The 18751-nt window shown below is 64.4% G+C and overlaps 1 protein-coding gene across 4 annotated transcripts in view; it reads left to right on the forward strand.

Annotated features, from left to right (window-relative positions):
* LAMA5 (laminin subunit alpha 5) overlaps positions 1-18751 on the forward strand; it is a 60283-nt gene that overhangs the window by 33912 nt on the left and 7620 nt on the right. For all 4 annotated transcript variants that reach the window (XR_010119346.1, XM_063633439.1, XM_063633438.1 and 1 more), the window contains exons 21-55: positions 285-384; positions 540-696; positions 843-981; positions 1284-1426; positions 1508-1614; positions 1746-1899; positions 2271-2431; positions 2508-2616; positions 3716-3813; positions 3901-4102; positions 4231-4357; positions 4936-5075; positions 5593-5708; positions 5792-6003; positions 6402-6606; positions 6837-6981; positions 7180-7320; positions 7441-7614; positions 7882-7983; positions 8088-8171; positions 9302-9532; positions 10349-10462; positions 10699-10823; positions 11047-11127; positions 11233-11447; positions 12165-12265; positions 12476-12656; positions 12766-12915; positions 13814-13965; positions 14035-14145; positions 14908-15019; positions 15691-15861; positions 16053-16249; positions 17858-17974; positions 18140-18294. Coding sequence is in view for 3 of the 4 variants with exons in the window: in XM_063633439.1 (XP_063489509.1) it covers positions 285-384; positions 540-696; positions 843-981; positions 1284-1426; positions 1508-1614; positions 1746-1899; positions 2271-2431; positions 2508-2616; positions 3716-3813; positions 3901-4102; positions 4231-4357; positions 4936-5075; positions 5593-5708; positions 5792-6003; positions 6402-6606; positions 6837-6981; positions 7180-7320; positions 7441-7614; positions 7882-7983; positions 8088-8171; positions 9302-9532; positions 10349-10462; positions 10699-10823; positions 11047-11127; positions 11233-11447; positions 12165-12265; positions 12476-12656; positions 12766-12915; positions 13814-13965; positions 14035-14145; positions 14908-15019; positions 15691-15861; positions 16053-16249; positions 17858-17974; positions 18140-18294 (5029 nt within the window). In the remaining variant the exon portion in view is untranslated. The remainder of the gene's footprint in view (positions 1-284; positions 385-539; positions 697-842; positions 982-1283; positions 1427-1507; positions 1615-1745; positions 1900-2270; positions 2432-2507; positions 2617-3715; positions 3814-3900; positions 4103-4230; positions 4358-4935; positions 5076-5592; positions 5709-5791; positions 6004-6401; positions 6607-6836; positions 6982-7179; positions 7321-7440; positions 7615-7881; positions 7984-8087; positions 8172-9301; positions 9533-10348; positions 10463-10698; positions 10824-11046; positions 11128-11232; positions 11448-12164; positions 12266-12475; positions 12657-12765; positions 12916-13813; positions 13966-14034; positions 14146-14907; positions 15020-15690; positions 15862-16052; positions 16250-17857; positions 17975-18139; positions 18295-18751) is intronic.

An 18751-nucleotide genomic window follows, 5' to 3' on the forward strand; every position in this document is an offset into this window, starting at 1 on the left:
GCCTGTGCCAGGGTGTGGGAGAGGGGGCGCAGCTCCCACCCAGATGTGTGGCTTCCTCTCCCCTGTCCTGCACCCGGGCAGACGGCAGTTCCCCCACCCTCGCCCTCGCCCTCGCCCTCACCCTCACCCTCACCCTCACCCTCACCCTCACCCTCACCCTCACCCTGAGCCCTGACTCTCCATTGTCCAGAGAGCCCCAGGCAGGCTTCTCAGTCTGGCTGTGAGGGGCCCCTGAGGCTGGGTGGGGGCCAGGCAGCCTCTGACCTCCCAGCTTCTCCCTGCAGGCTGCCGGTGTGACATTGGCGGTGCGCTGGGCCAGAGCTGTGAACCGAGGACGGGCGCCTGTCGGTGCCGCCCCAACACCCAGGGCCCTACCTGCAGCGAGTGGGTACCCCTTCCCCACTGGGTGGCGGGGAGCGGGGCAGGCAGCTTGTCCTCTGGGCCCACATGAGGCCTCGCCCTCTCTGGAGATCCGGGGCCACTGTGCAGGGCCAGGTAGGATGGCCAGGCTGCACCTGACCAGCCCCTGCTGTGGCCAGGCCTGCGAGGGACCACTACCTCCCGGACCTGCACCACCTGCGCCTGGAGCTGGAGGAGGCCGCCACACCTGAGGGTCACGCCGTGCGCTTTGGCTTCAACCCCCTCGAGTTTGAGAACTTCAGCTGGAGGGGCTACGCGCAGATGGCACCTGTCCAGGTGAGCGTTGTGCTCCCCCTCCCAGCCTCAGCCTAGAAGTGGAGCTAGGCATGGCTGGCAGGGAGGGGTGGGCAGGCCCCTTGAAGGCCCGGGCCTCAGACTGGCAGTGGTCAGGGAGAGTGACCCGACGCTCCACGCCCACCCAGCCTAGGATCGTGGCCAGGCTGAACCTGACCTCCCCCGACCTTTTCTGGCTTGTCTTCCGATACGTCAACCGGGGGGCCATGAGTGTGAGCGGGCGGGTCTCTGTGCGAGAGGAGGGCAGGTCGGCCGCCTGCGCCAACTGTGAGTGGGGTCCCTGGGCCACAGCCCCTGCCCCTGCCCCTGCCCCTGCCCGGCAGCCCCTGCCCTGCAGCCCCTGCCCCTGCCCCTGCCCCACAGCCCCTGCCCCTGCCCCTGCCCCTGCCCCTGCCCCTGCCCCTGCCCTACCCAGCTCCTGCCCCATCAGCCCAGCCCACTCCCAAGCCCCGCCACCTTCCTCTGGCTCATGTGGGTGGTAGGACCAGCCTATCCCCAACCCTGTAGGGGGTACAGCCTGGGGTGGTCCCAAGGGCTGTGCTCAGGAGTCTCACCCCCTGCCTCCCCAGGCACAGCGCAGAGCCAGCCCGTGGCCTTCCCACCCAGCACGGAACCTGCCTTCATCACCGTGCCCCAGAGGGGCTTCGGAGAGCCCTTCGTGCTGAACCCTGGCACCTGGGCCCTGCTTGTGGAGGCCGAAGGGGTGCTCCTGGTGAGGCAGGGGCCAGAGTGAGGGCTGGGGGCCGGGTCAGGGGGTGGGCCCACCACTCTCAGCACCACCTCCACCCTGCAGGATTACGTGGTTCTGCTGCCTAGCGCATACTACGAGGCGGCACTCCTGCAGCTGCGGGTGACCGAGGCCTGCACATACCGCCCCTCTGCCCAGCAGTCTGGCAACAAGTGAGGGCCACGCGTGCGGTGGGACCGGGGTGGGGGCTGCCTGGACCCCCACTGTGCCTGGCTTCCCCCACTCAGGCTGTCTCTGGGGACCTGGGCAGACCTGGGGCTGACCATGGCCTGTGTCCCCTCAGCTGCCTCCTCTACACACACCTCCCCCTGGATGGCTTCCCCTCAGCCGCCGGGCTGGAGGCCCTGTGTCGCCAGGACAACAGCCTGCCCCGGCCCTGCCCCACGGAGCAGCTCAGCCCATCGCATCCGCCACTGATCACCTGCACGGGCAGTGATGTGCGTGTCCTGGGACCCCACGGAGCAATGGGTGTTGTAGGACCTTGGCCTGGGGGCTGGGGGTCCTGTGGCAGGTTATAGGAGCAGGGCACTGCCTCAGGCAATGGAGCCCAGCACCCAGTCAGGGATCCCCTGCCTCCTGCCTCCTGCCTCCTGCCTCCTGCCTCCTGCCTCCTGAGTGTGTGACCTCGGTGCCTGTCTGTACATGGGGTCGGCTGTGGCCTCCACATACAGTTCAGCCCCCACCACTTGCCTGGAGCTGTCCGGGTCAGGGGGGGACTCAGCTGAGGGGCAGGCCCTGGGGTCAGGGAGGTACTGGAGTGGGAGTGGAGGGAGGTCGTGGGCCTCCCGTCATCCTGCCTTCCCTGCAGGTGGACGTCCAGCTTCAGGTGGCAGTGCCGCAGCCGGGCCGCTACGCCCTGGTGGTGCAGTATGCCAATGAGGATGCCCGCCAGGAGGTGGGCGTGGCCGTGCACACCCCACAGCGGGCCCCCCAGCAGGGGCTGCTCTCCCTGCACCCCTGCCTGTACAGGTGAGTGGGAGCCGGTGGGGCTGGAGTAAGGGCATGCCCGGGGCTGCCCCACCTGCTGACCACCCTCCCCCCATAGCACCCTGTGCCGGGGCACCGCCCGGGATACCCAGGACCGCCTGGCTGTCTTCCACCTGGACTCGGAGGCCAGCGTGAGGCTCACAGCTGAGCAGGCACGCTTCTTCCTGGTAAGGACCCCTCAGGCCCCCACCCCAAGGGGTCAGCTTCTTTCAGAAGATTTGAAACATGCGTGAGAGGGGAGAGGACAGTTGGGGTCCCAGGTCCCCAAGGCGGCCGCACTAGCTCATGCTCTGGAACACCCCTCCTGCAAGCGTTTTGTGGATTCGGTCCCTTTTGACATCCTCCCGAGCTGTTCCACGTGCTCAGGAAAGCACCTGCGGTCACAGCTCCAGGCCCTAGGGCAGCCACCTCCTGGCACAGACAGCGTTGGTTGGTTGCCTGTTCTGGAACTTTCTTTTTTTCTCTTTTTCTTTTGAAATGGAGTCTCACTCTGTCATCCAGGCTGGAGTGCAATGGTAAGATCTTGGCTCACTGCAACCTCCACCTCCTGGGTTCGAGCGATTCTCATGCCTCAGTCTCCCAAGTACCTGGGACTATAGGCATTCACCACCAGGCCCGGCTAATTTTTGTATTTTTAGGAGAGACGGGGTTTCACCATATTGGCCAGGCTAGTCTCAAACTCCCGACCTCAGGTGATCCGCCCTCTTGGGCCTCCCAAAATGCTGGGATTACAGATAGGAGCCACCACACCTGGCCTGGAACTTTCTATAAATGCCACACAACATGTTCTGTGCAGCCGCGTCTCCCACCATTGTGTCTGCAGATAAGTTGCCGTGTTCCGAGACACCAACCTCACATGGCCACACGGGAAGGGAGAACCCATTTGTGGCTTGTGCCTGCTGAGCGCCTGCCTGGGCCAGGTCCTGGGAGAGCTGGGCCTGTCCCGGCCTGGTTGGCACCAAGCAGCACTCGAGATAAGGGTGGGGGAACAGTGACGGATGGGAGGGCGAGGGGGAGGAAGAGGGCTATGGGAGGAGCCGCATAGGCCTGTGGGCCCAGGAACTGGCCCACACGCTGGGCTAGGGGTGGGGTTTGTGCAGCCGGAGCAGGGGCAAGGGTTTCCCGCAAAGAGCAGGGCTCTGTCGGACACCTGGGTTTGCAGTTTCCTGGGTCTGAGCTGTGTGACCGGCCCCCGCATTGTACCGCCTGCACCCCCTATCCTCCCCGCACCACGGGCATTGCAGCATCTCGTCCCTCTGCCTGCAGCACGGGGTCACTCTGGTACCCATTGAGGAGTTCAGCCCGGAGTTCGTGGAACCCCGGGTCCGCTGCATCAGCAGCCATGGCACCTTTGGCCCCGGCAGGTAGTGGCAGGTAGTGGGGCTGGGAGGGGCGCGGCCGAGGGCCCGGCAGCAGGGCCGGCTCTGACTCACCCAATGTGCTCTCACCAGTGCCGCCTGTCTGCCGTCGCGCTTCCCAAAGCCGCCCCAGCCCATCATCCTCAGGGACTGCCAGGTGATCCCGCTGCCGCCCGGCCTCCCGCTGACCCACGCACAGGATCTCACTCCAGCCACGTCCACAACCGGACCCCAACCTCGGCCGCCCACCACCGTGGACCCTGATGCGGAGCCCACCCTGCTGCGTGAGCCCCAGGTGAGGGCTGTGGTCCCTAGAGGGACGGGGGTGTCAGGGCAGGAATCTGGGCCCCAACCCAGGGCAGGCGGTCCAGGGGCCAGCAGGGGCTCATAGCTCAGCCTGCTCACTGGGGCCTATCCCTGCAGGCCACTGTGGTCTTCACCACCCATGTGCCCACACTGGGCCGCTATGCCTTCCTGCTGCACGGCTACCAGCCAGCCCACCCCACCTTCCCCGTGGAAGTCCTCATCAACGCCGGCCGCGTGTGGCAGGGTGAGTGTCTGGTGTAGGGGGTGGAGAGGCTACAGCACACGTTGAGGCTGGAACGCCGGCGCCACAGTGTGGCCTGTGCTACCTGCTATGAGTGACAGGCAACATGACCCTGTCCTGCCATCAGTTCTCAAACTAGCTGCCCTTGCAGCCTGCAGCCCCCACCCGCCCGCCCGCCCGCCCCCATTCCCAGAAAAGGCTGGGTCTCGCCTCTGTCTCGTGTGTTGGGAAGCCCCTTTGTGCTCCATGGCATGTGGCCAATTGAAGGCTTGCCCCAGGATGCCGCTGGCAGCACATGTGGCCCTGTGTGTTTGTCTGGTTCCTGGCTTGGCCAAGCCTGGGGTCCCGCACATGGAGTTGACCGGCACCTAGAGGTGTCCTGCATGACATCTATAGGTCATGATGCGGCCCACCCCATGACATGAGGGGCCGGCCTTGCAGACCTCTTGGGCACGTCCCATGCCTGTGGCCGTTGGCCAGCAGGCACTCCTTGGCTGCCCCAACGCTGCCATCTTCAACCCTCTGGGTGTCTTGGGGGCGCTGGAGATGGGGGCCTGACCCTGCCTTTCTTCCCCGCCCAGGCCACGCCAACGCCAGCTTCTGTCCACATGGCTACGGCTGCCGCACCCTGGTGGTGTGTGAGGGCCAGGCCCTGCTGGACGTGACCCACAACGAGCTCACTGTGACCCTGCGTGTGCCTGAGGGCCGGTGGCTCTGGCTGGTGAGTCCCAGCTGGTGTCCTTCTCAGGGACCAGCTGTCCTTACACTTGTCATACACTCTGGTACACTTGGGCTGGGTCTGTCTGTTCTGGGCCTACTGAGGCCCAGCCTTGTGCCCAGCAAAGCAGCTCCTGCCTTTGGGGACCTCCCGATCCACCTTGTGAGGCTTCAGAGGGGCCCCGGACCCTGCACCCTGCACCCTGCACCCTGCTGGTCAGGGTGGCCTTCCTGGAGGAGGCGGGGCCTCCAGGAAGGAGAGGGAGGAGGAAGGCGTGGCCAGCAGATAGAGATGTGGGAGACACCAGGAGGTCTCATCAATGCTGCTGCCTGTCACGCCCCCAAAAGCTGCTGTTTGGCTTGGAGTGGCCTCCCCTGAGCAGCCAGGGCCAAGGGCTGGGCAGTGCTGCTGCCGCCAGGACTCTGAGCTGTCTGCAGGACCCTGGTCCCAGCCATCCTCTGGGGGCCTCCCCGCTGCAGGCTCTGGGCCTGCGGGAGAGTGACCAGGCCTCACCCCCTAGGATTATGTACTCGTGGTCCCTGAGAACGTCTACAGCTTTGGCTACCTCCGGGAGGAGCCCCTGGACAAATCCTACGACTTCATCAGCCACTGCGCAGCCCAGGGCTACCACATCAGGTGGGCAGGGCTCTGGCAGGGCAGGGGTCTGGGGTGGGGGTCTGGGCCGGGAGCTGGGCCTCACCGCTTGCGCCTCCATGTAGCCCCAGCAGCTCATCCCTGTTCTGCCGAAACGCTGCCGCCTCCCTTTCCCTCTTCTATAACAATGGAGCCCGTCCATGTGGCTGCCACGAAGTAGGTGCTACAGGCCCCACGTGTGAGCCCTTCGGGGGCCAGTGTCCCTGCCATGCCCACGTCATTGGCCGTGACTGCTCCCGCTGTGCCACCGGATACTGGGGCTTCCCCAACTGCAGGCGTGAGTACCCCAGTCCTTGGGCGCCCAGTGGCAGGGAGTTGGTGCTAGAGCCCAAGGTGGACGGGTCGACCAGAAAGCAGGGTCAGGAGAATGTTCTAGAGCCTGGCAGGGTAGCATTGCTGCCCCGTCTGTGGGCCTGGGCCCAGGACTCCAGCTTGCGGGCCATGCAGAAGGTTTCAGGGACCAGCAGGTGGTCCACAGTCCCTGACGATGACATTGATACTGAGCAGCTGCCTCCACGTCAGGACCTGTCCAAGGCTCAGCACCTGGGGCAGGGGTCCCTGTTCTTGTCTCCCCCGCCCCTGCCACACTGTCACATCCCCTAGGGCTGCATTCAGGGCCTCTGAGAAGGGCGAGACTGGGAAGAGGGGTCAGCAAACCCTGTACCTGCCCCACAGCCTGTGACTGCGGCGCCCGCCTCTGCGACGAGCTCACGGGCCAGTGCATCTGCCCGCCACGCACCATCCTGCCCGACTGCCTGCTGTGCCAGCCCCAGACCTTTGGCTGCCACCCCCTGGTCGGCTGTGAGGAGTGTAACTGCTCGGGGCCCGGTGTCCAGGAGCTCACCGACCCTACCTGTGACACAGACAGCGGCCAGTGCAAGTGAGAGCCCAGAGCGGCGTTAGTGCAGCCCCGGTGGCCTTGAGGACAGCCTTTCCTCTAGCCAGCAGGTCCTGGCACCCACCCGGCTCCCATTCATGCTCCCCGGGTGCAGCAGCGCCCTCTCCTCCACTTCTGGGAGGATGTTGCCTGGGTGGGGGGTGCCTACAAGGTCTCACTTTGGTGTGAGTGACCTGGGGTGGAGGGGGGCTCAGCTCCTACCCCTGCCGCAGGTGCAGACCCAACGTGACTGGGCGCCGCTGTGATACCTGCTCACCGGGCTTCCATGGCTACCCCCGCTGCCGACCCTGTGACTGTCATGAGGCGGGTACTGCGCCCGGCGTGTGTGACCCCCTCACAGGGCAGTGCTACTGTAAGGTGAGTGAGGGCTGGGCCTAGATCTGGCCTCTCCCACCGGCCTCATCAGCTGAAACAGTGTCCTTACGGGCCTCTCTGGGCAGCTGGGGCATCCTAGAAGCTTTTGGGAGAGTCATCCTCATGGGCAAATGGGTACCAGGGACCTGGGGTCAGGCACCTGGCACCTGCCGACCATCCTCACTGTCCTCTCGTCCCTAGGAGAACGTGCAGGGCCCCAGATGTGACCAGTGCAGCCTTGGGACCTTCTCCCTGGATGCTGCCAACCCCAAAGGTTGCACCCGCTGCTTCTGCTTTGGGGCCACAGAGCGCTGCCGGAGCTCGCCCTACACCCGCCAGGAGGTGCGCCTGCAGGACTGAGGGCAACGCCTTCTCAGGGAGGGCGTAGGTGGGACTGGACGCGAGATGGGGCCCTGTGATGTGTGGGCGTCTACCCGTGTGCACCCACATGTGTGCCCACAGTTCGTGGACATGGAGGGCTGGGTGCTGCTGAGCACTGACCGGCAGGTGGTGCCCCACGAGCAGCGGCCAGGGACGGAGATGCTCCGTGCAGACCTGCGGCACGTGCCTGAGGCTGTGCCCGAGGCATTCCCCGAGCTGTACTGGCAGGCCCCGCCCTCCTACCTGGGGGACCGGGTAAGCAGGGCATCAGGTCTGGGGGAGGCACTTTGAGGATGGCCAGGGCGCCTGAGAGGGTTGGGAGCCAGGAGTGGGGTCTGTTCAGGGAGGGGGAGCTCCATGAGGGTCCGTGAGGGTGCCCAGGCTCTGTCCCAGGTAGGGAATGAGCGCAAGTATCTGGGGCCAGCTCGGGGCTCTGTGCTGGGGGTGCCCAGACCACTGCTGACGGGCTCTGAGCCCGTGGCCAGGGTCTGGCCAGGTCACCTCTGTCTGTCCCGCCTCCAGGTGTCATCCTATGGTGGGACCCTCCGTTATGAGCTGCACTCAGAGACCCAGCGGGGAGATGTCTTCGTCCCCATGGAGAGCAGGCCAGATGTGGTGCTGCAGGTGAGGGAGCTGAGATGATGCAGCAGGGTGGTTGGGTGGGCGTGGCCCAGCGGCACGGTGGTCCAGGCCCGTGCCGACCCTCACCTACCCATGTGCCTTCCCAGGGCAACCAGATGAGCATCACATTCCTGGAGCCGGCGTACCCCACGCCTGGCCACGTTCACCGTGGGCAGCTGCAGCTGGTGGAGGTGAGGGGAGCTGGCTTGGGCACCCAGGTCCCTCCTGGACCTCAGCACATCTGGGAAGGCCAGAAGGGGTCACAGTGCTGCTGTGCCCATTCTCCGTGGTGGAAAACAGCCTAGGAGCAGAAGCGGGATGGGGGCTGGGGGGGGTCCATGCACCCATTGTCAGACATCTTCTGCACTCGTCACCCTGGGGGTGTCATGCTGTCTTCCCACCTGCTTTGCGAGTCCCTGATCCCTGAGGGATGAGCAGCTGCTCAGGGGCTGTTGACTTCCTCCTCCGTGCACTGCCTGTTAGCATCTTTTGCCCATTTCTCTTTGACTTGCAAATCTTTTTCCATCCTTTTAGAGTTCTTTGTTATTCTTGGTGCTTACCCTCTGTCAGACTTCAGAGTAATAACAGTCTTCTCCCCTTTCACAGCTCATCTGGTTTTTCTATTTTTTTTTTTTTTTTTTTTTTTGAGACAGAGTCTCACTCTGTCGCTCAGGCTGGGGTGCAGTGGTGCAATCTCGGCTCACTGCAGCCTCTGCCTCCCAGGTTCAAGCGATTCTTCTGTCTCAGCTTCCCAAGTAGCTGGGACTATAGGCACCTGCCACCACACCCGGATAATTTTGTATTTTCAGTAGAGATGAGGTTTCGCCATGTTGGCCAGGCTGGTCTTGAACTCCTGACTTCAGGTGATCCTCCCGCCTCAGCCTCCCAAAGCTCTGGGATTACAGGTGTGAGCCACCATGCCCAGCCTGAGCTGTCTTTTGATGAATGGTCTTATAGTTAATGTACTTGAATTTATCCTTTTTTCCTTGGCAGCAAGCATTTTTGCATCTTGTTTAAGAAAGTTTATTTGTCACTACTTGGTCAGAAAGGACCCGCCTATATTTTCTTCTAGAAGCTTGGCTGTTCTCTTTGTGTATTTCAATTCTTAAGGCATCTGGAGCTGGTTTGGTGTGTGGTGTGAGGCAGGGATCTAGGTGCTGGCTGGCCACATGGGAGACTGGTTTTTCTACCTGTGTGTACCTCCTCCTGCCCTGTGGTCTTTGTGCCCCTCCATCCCCTACAGGGTTGGGGGGTCTGTTCTAGGATCCCTGTTCTGTCCCATTGAGTGTGGCCCCACTGAGGTGCCATCCTGGACCCACAGGGAAACTTCCGGCACACGGAGACTCGCAACGCTGTGTCCCGTGAGGAGCTCATGATGGTGCTGGCCAGCCTGGAGCAGCTGCAGATCCGTGCCCTCTTCTCACAGATCTCCTCAGCTGTCTCCCTGTGCAGGGTGGCACTGGAGGTGGCCAGCCCAGCAGGCCAGGGGGCCCTGGCCAGCAATGTGGAGCTGTGCCTGTGCCCTGCCAGCTACCGGGGGGACTCATGCCAGGTGAGGTCAGGACAACACCAGACTGCGAGGCAGCTCACCTGTGCACACCCTTCCCTCCAGCGTCCTCCCTGTGTTCCCTTCCTTGCTGCCTCCACTTCCTGTCACCCTACTCACCTCTCTTCCTGCCTCTGCCCTTTGCAGGCTGCTGGCCAACTCACGGGCCTGCCTGTCCCCTGCTGTCTGTCTGCCTGCCCCTCATCTGCCTGTCTCTCCATGCACACACCCTCCATACCCATTTCCCACCTACCCCAGCCCCCACCAATGGGTCACCTGGACATCCCCCACCGACCATCCTGTCGTCTGCCTGTCATTCACTGCCTGTCATCCTGGCATCTGCCTGTCATTCACTGCCTGTCATCCTGGCGTCTGCCTGTCATTCTGCCTGTCCCTCGCCCACTGTGCGTCTGTCCAGCTGTCCAGCTGCTAATCCGTCCTGCTAATCTGTCTGTCTGCTGTAACTTTTCTCCTTCCATATGAGGAGGTCTGTGGTTGAAGACCTCCTAGAAGGAGTGGAAAGAGCAGGCCCTGGTCCACCTGGAGGGGGTGGTCACCAGCCCCAAGGCCTGGTCATTCCCGAGACAGCACAGCCATGTGGCTTTGAGAGCTGCGTCCTCAAACAGCAGCCAGGTGCTGGCCCACCTCCAGCCGGCCGAGGCCAGGAGTTCCTGACCAGCCTCTGACCCAGCGGTGACCACGCTCCATGGGTTCCCAGTGCCTCGTGCCTGCAGGATCCCTGAGGGTCTGACCTGTGAGCTTGCAGGGTGGGGCCCCTCGTCCTCTCAATCGCTGATGCCACCTGCCCCCGTATGCCCTCAGGAATGTGCCCCCGGCTTCTATCGGGACGTCAAAGGTCTCTTCCTGGGCCGATGTGTCCCTTGTCAGTGCCATGGACACTCAGACCGCTGCCTCCCTGGCTCTGGTGTCTGTGTGGTGAGTAGGGGCTGGCGGGGCCAGGGGGGCAGCATTCACTGAAGGCACAGTCAAGCATGCGACGGAAGACCAGGGGCTGCACTTCCAGGTCAACTGAGGTCGGGGAAGGGGTGTTGCCCAGCAGGGGACCATCTGGCCTTGGGCACAGAGTCTGAGGCAGGGGTGGTGGGAGCTGCACAGACTGGGCAGCAGGATGTGGGTGCCCACCGTAGTGCCGACTGACCACTCTGCCCCAGGACTGCCAGCACAACACCGAAGGGGCCCACTGTGAGCGCTGCCAGGCTGGCTTCGTGAGCAGCGGGGAGGACCCCAGCGCCCCCTGTGTCAGCTGCCCCTGCCCCCTCTCAGTGCCTTCCAACAAGTAAGCCAACCTCCTCCCGGGACGAGGCCCTGATGGTGCCAGGCTCCCTTCACCCAGCAGCAGGGTGGGTTCCCACTGCCCTCTGCAGAGGCTTGGACAGCTGGGCGTGTCCGTGAGGTCTGGACCCCTGACGCCTGGTGTGTGTTCCAGCCTGAGCACAGCGTGCTCACCCGGGCCCGGGCACTGCCAGGGGCCTAGTGACTGACGCTGCTGGTCTTTGCAGCTTCGCCGAGGGCTGTGTCCTGCGAGGCGGCCGCACCCAGTGCCTCTGCAAACCTGGTTATGCAGGTGCCTCCTGCGAGCGGTGAGCTGGGGCCAGGGCAGGAGGGCAGGGCCTGAGTGCTGACCCCAGGATATTCCAGGGTGGGGGCCACAGGCCACTGATGGCCCCTCCCCGCCCTGCTCCCAGGTGTGCGCCCGGATTCTTCGGGAACCCACTGGTGCTAGGCAGCTCCTGCCAGCCTTGCGACTGCAGCGGCAACGGTGACCCCAACTTGCTCTTCAGCGACTGCGACCCCCTGACGGGCGCCTGCCGTGGCTGCCTGCGCCACACCACCGGGCCCCGCTGCGAGATCTGTGCCCCCGGCTTCTATGGCAACGCCCTGCTGCCCGGCAACTGCACCCGTAGGCATTGGGCTGGGAGGGATGCGCCCTGGGGAGGGTTGTGCAGGGAGGAGGGAGGCCTGCGCAGGGAGGAGGGAGGCCTGCTGGGCGTACCCCATAAGTAGGCTGTGTGCCTGATGCTGGGTCCCAGAGCCAGGACAAGATGGAGCCAGCCTTCTGGGCTCATGGTCAACCCTTTCTCCCTGGATATGATCAGGTCCTCCTGCCCCAACGATCAGGCCCCTTCACCATCAGGGCTTCCCCCGACCATCACACCCTTTCTCCCTACCAAAATCAGACCCTCCCCATACCAGGATCACATCCCCCCTCCCCTACCCATGATCAGGCCTTACCCCCCTGCGATCAGGCCCCCACCTTCACCATCAGGCCCTCCCCACAACCCATGACCAGCACCCCCCCACTTCACAATCACATCCCCTCTCCCCCCACAATCAGGCCCCCCTCATGGTTGGACACCACCACCAATGCCCCACCACTGGCAGCGGACACCAGCCATCAGACCAGGGCAGGCCATGGCAGGGAGTCTGCAGGTCCCTCGGGCCCAGCGGAGGCAGCTAGGGAGTGGGGCCAGGCTGGGATGGGAGTGGGTAGCCGGGTGGTCCGGGTGGCCTGGAGGAGACACAGCAGGAGGCAGTGAAGTGAGGGCTTAGGAGGGTGTCTAGGGGCTCCCTGGGGGGTGAGAGGGCCCAGGGCTGCAGTCACGGACCCCTTCTGCAGGGTGCGACTGTGCCCCATGTGGGACAGAGGCCTGCGACCCCCACAGCGGGCACTGCCTGTGCAAGGTGGGCGTGACTGGGCGGCGCTGTGACCGCTGTCAGGTAGGGCTGTGGCGTAAGCAGGGCTGGGTGGGTGGGGCCTAGGGACTAGAGTTGGGGCCTAGGGAGAGTCTGATAGGTGGGGCTGAGGGGCAGTGTTTGATGGGCAGAGCCTCAGGGGGTGGGGCCAGATGGGCAGGATCCCTGGCTTCCAGGTTGGTCTGGGACAGTCTTGAGGGCTGGGCAGGACAGTGACCACAGCCTGTGCCACAGGAGGGACATTTTGGTTTCGACGGCTGCGGGGGCTGCCGCCCGTGTGCTTGTGGACCAGCCGCCGAGGGCTCTGAGTGCCACCCCCAGAGTGGACAGTGCCACTGCCGACCAGGGACCGTGGGACCCCAGTGCCGCGAGTGTGCCCCTGGCTCCTGGGGGCTCCCTGAGCAGGGCTGCAGGCGTGAGTGCTGGCCGGTCACAGGAGGGCAGATGGGGACTTCTGAGTGGGGTACGCTCCAAGATCCCAGGCCGGCCATGCTCACCCAAGCCCCCCACGCCCCCCACCACAGGCTGCCAGTGCCCTGGGGGCCGCTGTGACCCTCACACGGGCCACTGCACCTGCCCCCCGGGGCTTAGCGGGGAGCGCTGCGACACCTGCAGCCAGCAGCATCAGGTGCCCGTTCCGGGCGGGCCTGTGGGCCACAGCATCCACTGTGAAGGTGCGTCCTCAACACCCCACTTCCCCACACCTGGGTGGAGTGGGAATCCGAGTCCCACACAGCCTGGTGACCCTAGTGTTAACTTCAACCTCCCAGAGTGGTCCCAGCTGCCTTCCATTTCCCAAGAGACCCATGCCTGTCCCACTCCAACCATGCTGAGGAGCGCTGTGGCTCCAATGCTGGCTGCAGCCCTCTACTGTCCCTAGCTTTCCTGTGTGCCCTGGCCCCACCCCCTCTGCTGGCCCTGCCTCCCCCACTGACCCCACCCCCTCCACTGGCCGTACCTTTCCTCTGAACCCACCCCTCCACTAACCCCACCCCTCCACTAACCCCACCCCCACTGGCCTCACCTCCACTGGCCCCACCTCCTCCACTGGCCCCACGCCTTCACTGACATCCTCTTCCTCCACTGGCCCCACGCCTTCACTGACATCCTCTTCCTCCACTGGCCCCACGCCTTCACTGACTCCCTCTTCCTCCACCGGCCCCACCCCTCCACTGACCCTGCCTCCACCGGCCCCGCCCCTCCACTGGCCCCGCCCCTCCACTGGCCCCGCCCCTTCACTGGCCCTGCCCCTGCCCCTGCCCCTGCCCCTGCCCCTGCCCCTGCCCCTGCCCCTGCCCCTGCCCCTTCACTGGCCCTACCTCTGGCCCCAACCCCTTGTGCTGGCCCTACCTTCTCCCTGGTTGACCCCATGCCCTTCACTCCCATCTGACTCCTACCTGACCCCATGACTCTGCCAGAACCCTGGGACCTCCCCACAGGTCCTGTGTCCCTAAGCTGACCTCATGACCTCTGGCTGAGCCCTCCCCACCCTGATGACCCCAGGACCCCAGCTGATCATTCTCCCCTGGCCTGACCCCATGACACTGACCTGTGACCCCATATTACCTGTAGTGTGTGACCACTGTGTGGTCCTGCTCCTGGATGACCTGGAACGGGCTGGCGCCCTCCTCCCCGCCATTCGCGAGCAACTGCGTGGCATCAATGCCAGCTCCATGGCCTGGGCCCATCTGCACAGGCTGAACGCCTCCATCACTGACCTGCAGGTACTGAGCGTCCTGGCCTTCCCGCCCCAACCCGGGCCAGTGCAGGCCCTCACCTTCTGCTCCCCACAGAGCCAGCTCCAGAGCCCCCTGGGCCCCCGCCACGAGACGGCACAGCAGCTGGAGGTGCTGGAGCAGCAGAGCACAAGCCTCGGGCAGGACGCACGGCGGCTAGGCAGCCAGGCAGGAGCCCCAAGACCCCCCAGGGCCCTGGCAGGCTTTCACCTGTGTTCCCCGCAGTTCGCTTGTCCTCATTCAGCAGATGTTACTTCATGCCTCATACCTGTGTCAGCGCAGGGGACAGGAGTTCGAGAGTCTTAGGGGTTGACCAAGTCACTGAATTACTATCTAAACTACCTAATACATTTGTTTACAGTGTATAATATCACTCAAATGTCTTTTTTTTTTTTTTTTTTTTTTTTGAGACAGAGTTTTGCTCTTGTTGCCCAGGCTGGAGTGCAATGGCCCAATCTCGGCTTACCATAACCTCTGCCTCCCGGGTTCAAGCGATTCTCCTGCCTCAGCCTCCTGAGTAGCTGGGATTACAGGCACATGCCACCACACCCAGCTAATTTTGTATTTTTAGTACAGATGGGGTTTCTCCATGTTGGTCAGACTGGTCTTGAACTCCTGACCTCAGGTGATCTGCCCATCTCAGCCTCCCAAAGTGCTGGGATTACAGACGTGAGCCACCGTGGCTGGCCTCAAATGTCTTAATGAGTAACTATTTCATTAAATTGACAGGAAATAACAAATGGCAAGTAATAACCAATTATTTTAGGTAAGTAACAAGTGATAAATAACAAGTCATCAGATAAGAGAGTTAAATAGATAAGGGGCCCCTCTTCCCTGGGACCCTCGGTGCTCCCCCAGACCCCAGGCCCTCCCTTGCCACCCCAACCCTCGCCTATCAGCAGCGTGGGCTAGTGGGCTGTGCCTCCACAGGCCGTGGGGACCCGAGACCAGGCGAGCCAATTGCTGGCCGGCACCGAGGCCACACTGGGCCGTGCGAAGACGCTGTTGGCGGCCATCCGGGCTGTGGACCACACCCTGAGCGGTAGGGGCCAGCCTAGCCAGGCTCAGGGCTCAGAGCCAGGAGGGCTGCCTGGGGTAGGGGCGGGGGTGCCTGGCCGAGCATGGCCTGGAAGAACAGGCAGGGTCTGTCTGCTTAGATGGGAGACAGCACCTCTGGAGTGAACAGTAGGGCAGGGTCAGGGGGTCGGTGACACAGCCGTGTGGCCAGACAGGTGGCCCCAGGAGACATCAGACCCCTCGACAGCCTCCCCAGGAAATGTGCCGGTTAGATGTTCACGCTCACAGATATCCCGTAGTGCACACCGAGACACAGGACTTGGGAGAGACTTGGCTCCCCTGCCTGCCTAACAGGACCTGCTGGCCCAGCCTGAGGGTCGGCAGAGGGTGCCATTTCAGAGAGAGCTGGCCAGGGAGCAGGGTGGGCCAGGCAGAGAGGGGCAGGATGAGAAGGCTCGGAAGCTGGTTGAGCAGACTGGTGTCAGGGTGTTGGAGTCACTGCAGGAGGTGAGGGTTGGGCAGGTGAGGCAGCTGTGGCCTTTGGCCCAGGGGCTCTAGGGGCCACCCAGTTGCACTCAGGTTCCAGGCCGCTGGCCTGCCAAGGATGGCAGGGCTGGGGTCTTGGGCTTGGAAGCCAGCAGGCAGAGGTGCACTAGCACGGGTGGCCCCAGGCTCTGACGAACCCCTGCCCCACAGAGCTCATGTCCCAGACGGGCCACCTGGGGCTGGCCAATGCCTCGGCTCTGTCAGGTGAGCAGCTGCGCCGGACACTGGCCGAGGTGGAGCGGCTGCTCTGGGAGATGAGGGCCCGGGACCTGGGGGCCCCGCGGGCAGCAGCTGAGGCTGAGTTGGCTGCAGCACAGAGATGTGAGTGGTGTTGTCCCTGGCAGGCGGGGTGGGGAGAGGCAGGGACCTGGGAGCTCCAAGGGGAAGTCAGCATGGAGTGGCATCAGGTGGGCATCATGGAGCAGATGGGTGTGGCAGGCACCAAGTGGAGACCAGGGGTGACGAAGAAGCCTGGCTTCCAGAGTGACCACCCTCACCCTGGTCTTGGCTAGTGCTGGCCCTAGTGCAGGAGCAGCTGAGCAGCCTCTGGGAGGAGAACCAGGTACTGGCCACACACACCCGCAACCAGCTGGCCCAGCACGAGGCCGGCCTCATGGACCTGCGAGAGGCTTTGAACCGGGCAGTGGATACCACGCGGGAGGCCCAGGAGCTCAACAGCCGCAACCAGGAGCGCCTGGAGGAAGCCCTAGTGAGGACCCCAGACTTGGTCTTCCTCCTGCTCCTCTTCTTGCCTCCTCCCTGCAATCCCTCTCCTCTCCTCTCCTCCTCCCCCTCCCCCCTCCCCTCTCCTCCTCCCCCTCCCCCCTCCCCTTTCCTCCTCCCCCTCCCCCCTCCCCCCTCCCCCCTCCTCTTTCCTCCTCCCCCTCCCCCCTCCCCCCTCCTCTTTCTTCCTCCCCCCTCCTTTTTCCTCCTCCCCCTCCTCTCCCCCTCCTCTCCCCCTCCTCTCCCCCTCCTCCCCCCTCCTCTCCCCCTCCTCTCCCCTCCTCTCCCCATCCCACCTCCCCCTCCTCCCCCTCCCCTCCCCATCCCACCTCCCCCTCCTCCCCCTCCCCTCCCCATCCCACCTCCCCCTCCTCCCCCTCCCCTCCCCATCCCACCTCCCCCTCCTCCCCCTCCCCTCCCCATCCCACCTCCCCCTCCCCCTCCTCTCCCCCTCCTCTCCCCCTCCTCTCCCTCTCCTCTCCCCATCCCTCCTCCCCCCTCCTCTCCCCCTCCTCTCCCCATCCCACCTCCCCCTCCTCCCCCCTCCCCCTCCCCCTCCCCTTCCCCCTCTCCTCCCCCTCCCCCTCCCCTTCCCCCTCTCCTCCCCCTCCCCCTCCCCTTCCCCCTCTCCTCCCCCTCCCCTTCCCCCTCTCCTCCCCCTCCCCTTCCCCCTCTCCTCCCCCTCCCCTTCCCCCTCTCCTCCCCCTCCCCCTCCTCTCCCTCCTCTCCTCCCCCTCCCCCTCCTCTCCCTCCTCTCCTCCCCCTCCCCCTCCTCTCCCTTCTCCTCTCCCCCTCCCTCCCCCCACTCCTCTCCCCCTCCTCCCCCCTCCCTCCCCCTCCCTCCCCCCACTCCTCTCTCCCCCCTCCTCTCTCCCTTCCCCCTTCTCTCCCTTCCCCCCTCTCTCCCTTCCCCCTCCTCCCTCCTCCCTCCTCCCTCCCCCTCCCCTCTCCCTCTTCCTCCTCCCCCCTCCCACTTCCCTCTTCTCCTGTCCTCTCCCTCCCTCCTCCCCATCTGCTGATCCTCCCCTCCCCCTCCTTGTCCCTCCCCACTCCTCATCCCTCCCCTCTCCTCATCCCTCCCCCCAGCTCCCCATTCTCTTCTCCCCCTTCCCTTCCTCTCATTTCCCCATCTCTCCCCACCCCCTCCCATCCTTTCCCCCCTTCTCTCCCTCCCTGTCCCCCTCCTCCCCCTCCCCCCTTCCCCTCTTCCCCCTCCTCCCCCTCCCCCCTCTGTTCCTCCCTTCCCCCTCCCCCTCTGTTCCTCCCTTCCCCCTCCCCCTCTGTTCCTCCCTTCCCCCTCCCCCTCTGTTCCTCCCTTCCCCCTCCCCCTCTGTTCCTCCCTTCCCCCTCCCCCTCTGTTCCTCCCTTCCCCCTTCCACCCTTTTCCCTCTCCCCCTCCCTGCACCCCCTCCCTCCTCTTCCTTCCTCCTCCTCCTTCCCTCATATTCACATGTCCTACCCCTCCCCTCCTCCCCCCTCACCCCCCATGCTCACTCACTTTTCTTCTCCCTTCCCTGCCCCACTGTCCACCCCATCACATCCTTTATTCTTTACTTACCCCTCATTGTCCCCAACTCCCCTGCATTGCTTTTAGCAAAGGAAGCAGGAGCTGTCCCGGGAGAATGCCACCCTGCAGGCCACTCTGCATGCGGCTGGCGACACCCTGGCTGGCGTCTTCAGACTGCTGCACAGCCTGGACCAGGCCAAGGAGGTGAGTGCAGCCCCTGGCCCCTGTCACCACCCCATCCATGGCCAACTCCCTCCCAGGCCCGTGGGCAGCTTTGTGGGCACACTTGTGTGCAGAGCCCGCCCTCAGGGTTGTGGATCAGGTGGCTGTGAGCAGGATGAGGGGCTTCTAAGTCCACTTAAATTCCAGGAGCTGGAGCGCCTCGCCGCCAGCCTGGACGGGGCTCGGACCCCACTGCTGCAGAGGATGCAGACTTTCTCCCCGGCGGGCAGCAAGCTGCGTCTAGTGGAGACCGCCGAGGCCCACGCACAGCAGCTGGACCAGCTGGCGCTCAATCTGTCCAGGTGCGCGGCCAGGAGAGGAGGGGCCCTGGGCCCACCCTGGGGATGCAGCCAGGGCCTTGGGAGGGCCAGCTGGTCTGGGAAGGCTCCTAGGGGCTGAGGCTGTTGTCCTCAAAGAAGCCAGGCCTTCCTCAGCTCCACGGCAAGCTGGGGCCCAGGGTGACAGGAGCAGGCAGGAGCAGTACACCCAGCAGGTGACAGGCAAAGACCTGGAGGCGGGCAGGCGGGCAAAGACCTGGGGGCGAGCAGGCGGGCAGGCGTGGGCATGGGCAAAGACCTGGAGGCGGGCAGGCGGGCAAAGGCCTGGAGGCGGGACTTGGCGGGCAGGCGTGGGCACGGGCAAAGACCTGGAGGCGGGACTTGGGCAGGCGTAGGCGCGGCTGATCGTGAGCACAGGAGGCTGGAGAGCCAGGCCGAGGTACCTGCACTTACCCGCTCCTTCGACCCTCCCTTCCGCTGC

Source organism: Symphalangus syndactylus, chromosome 24, assembly GCF_028878055.3.
Source record: "Symphalangus syndactylus isolate Jambi chromosome 24, NHGRI_mSymSyn1-v2.1_pri, whole genome shotgun sequence".
Taxonomy (NCBI): Eukaryota; Metazoa; Chordata; class Mammalia; order Primates; family Hylobatidae; genus Symphalangus; species Symphalangus syndactylus.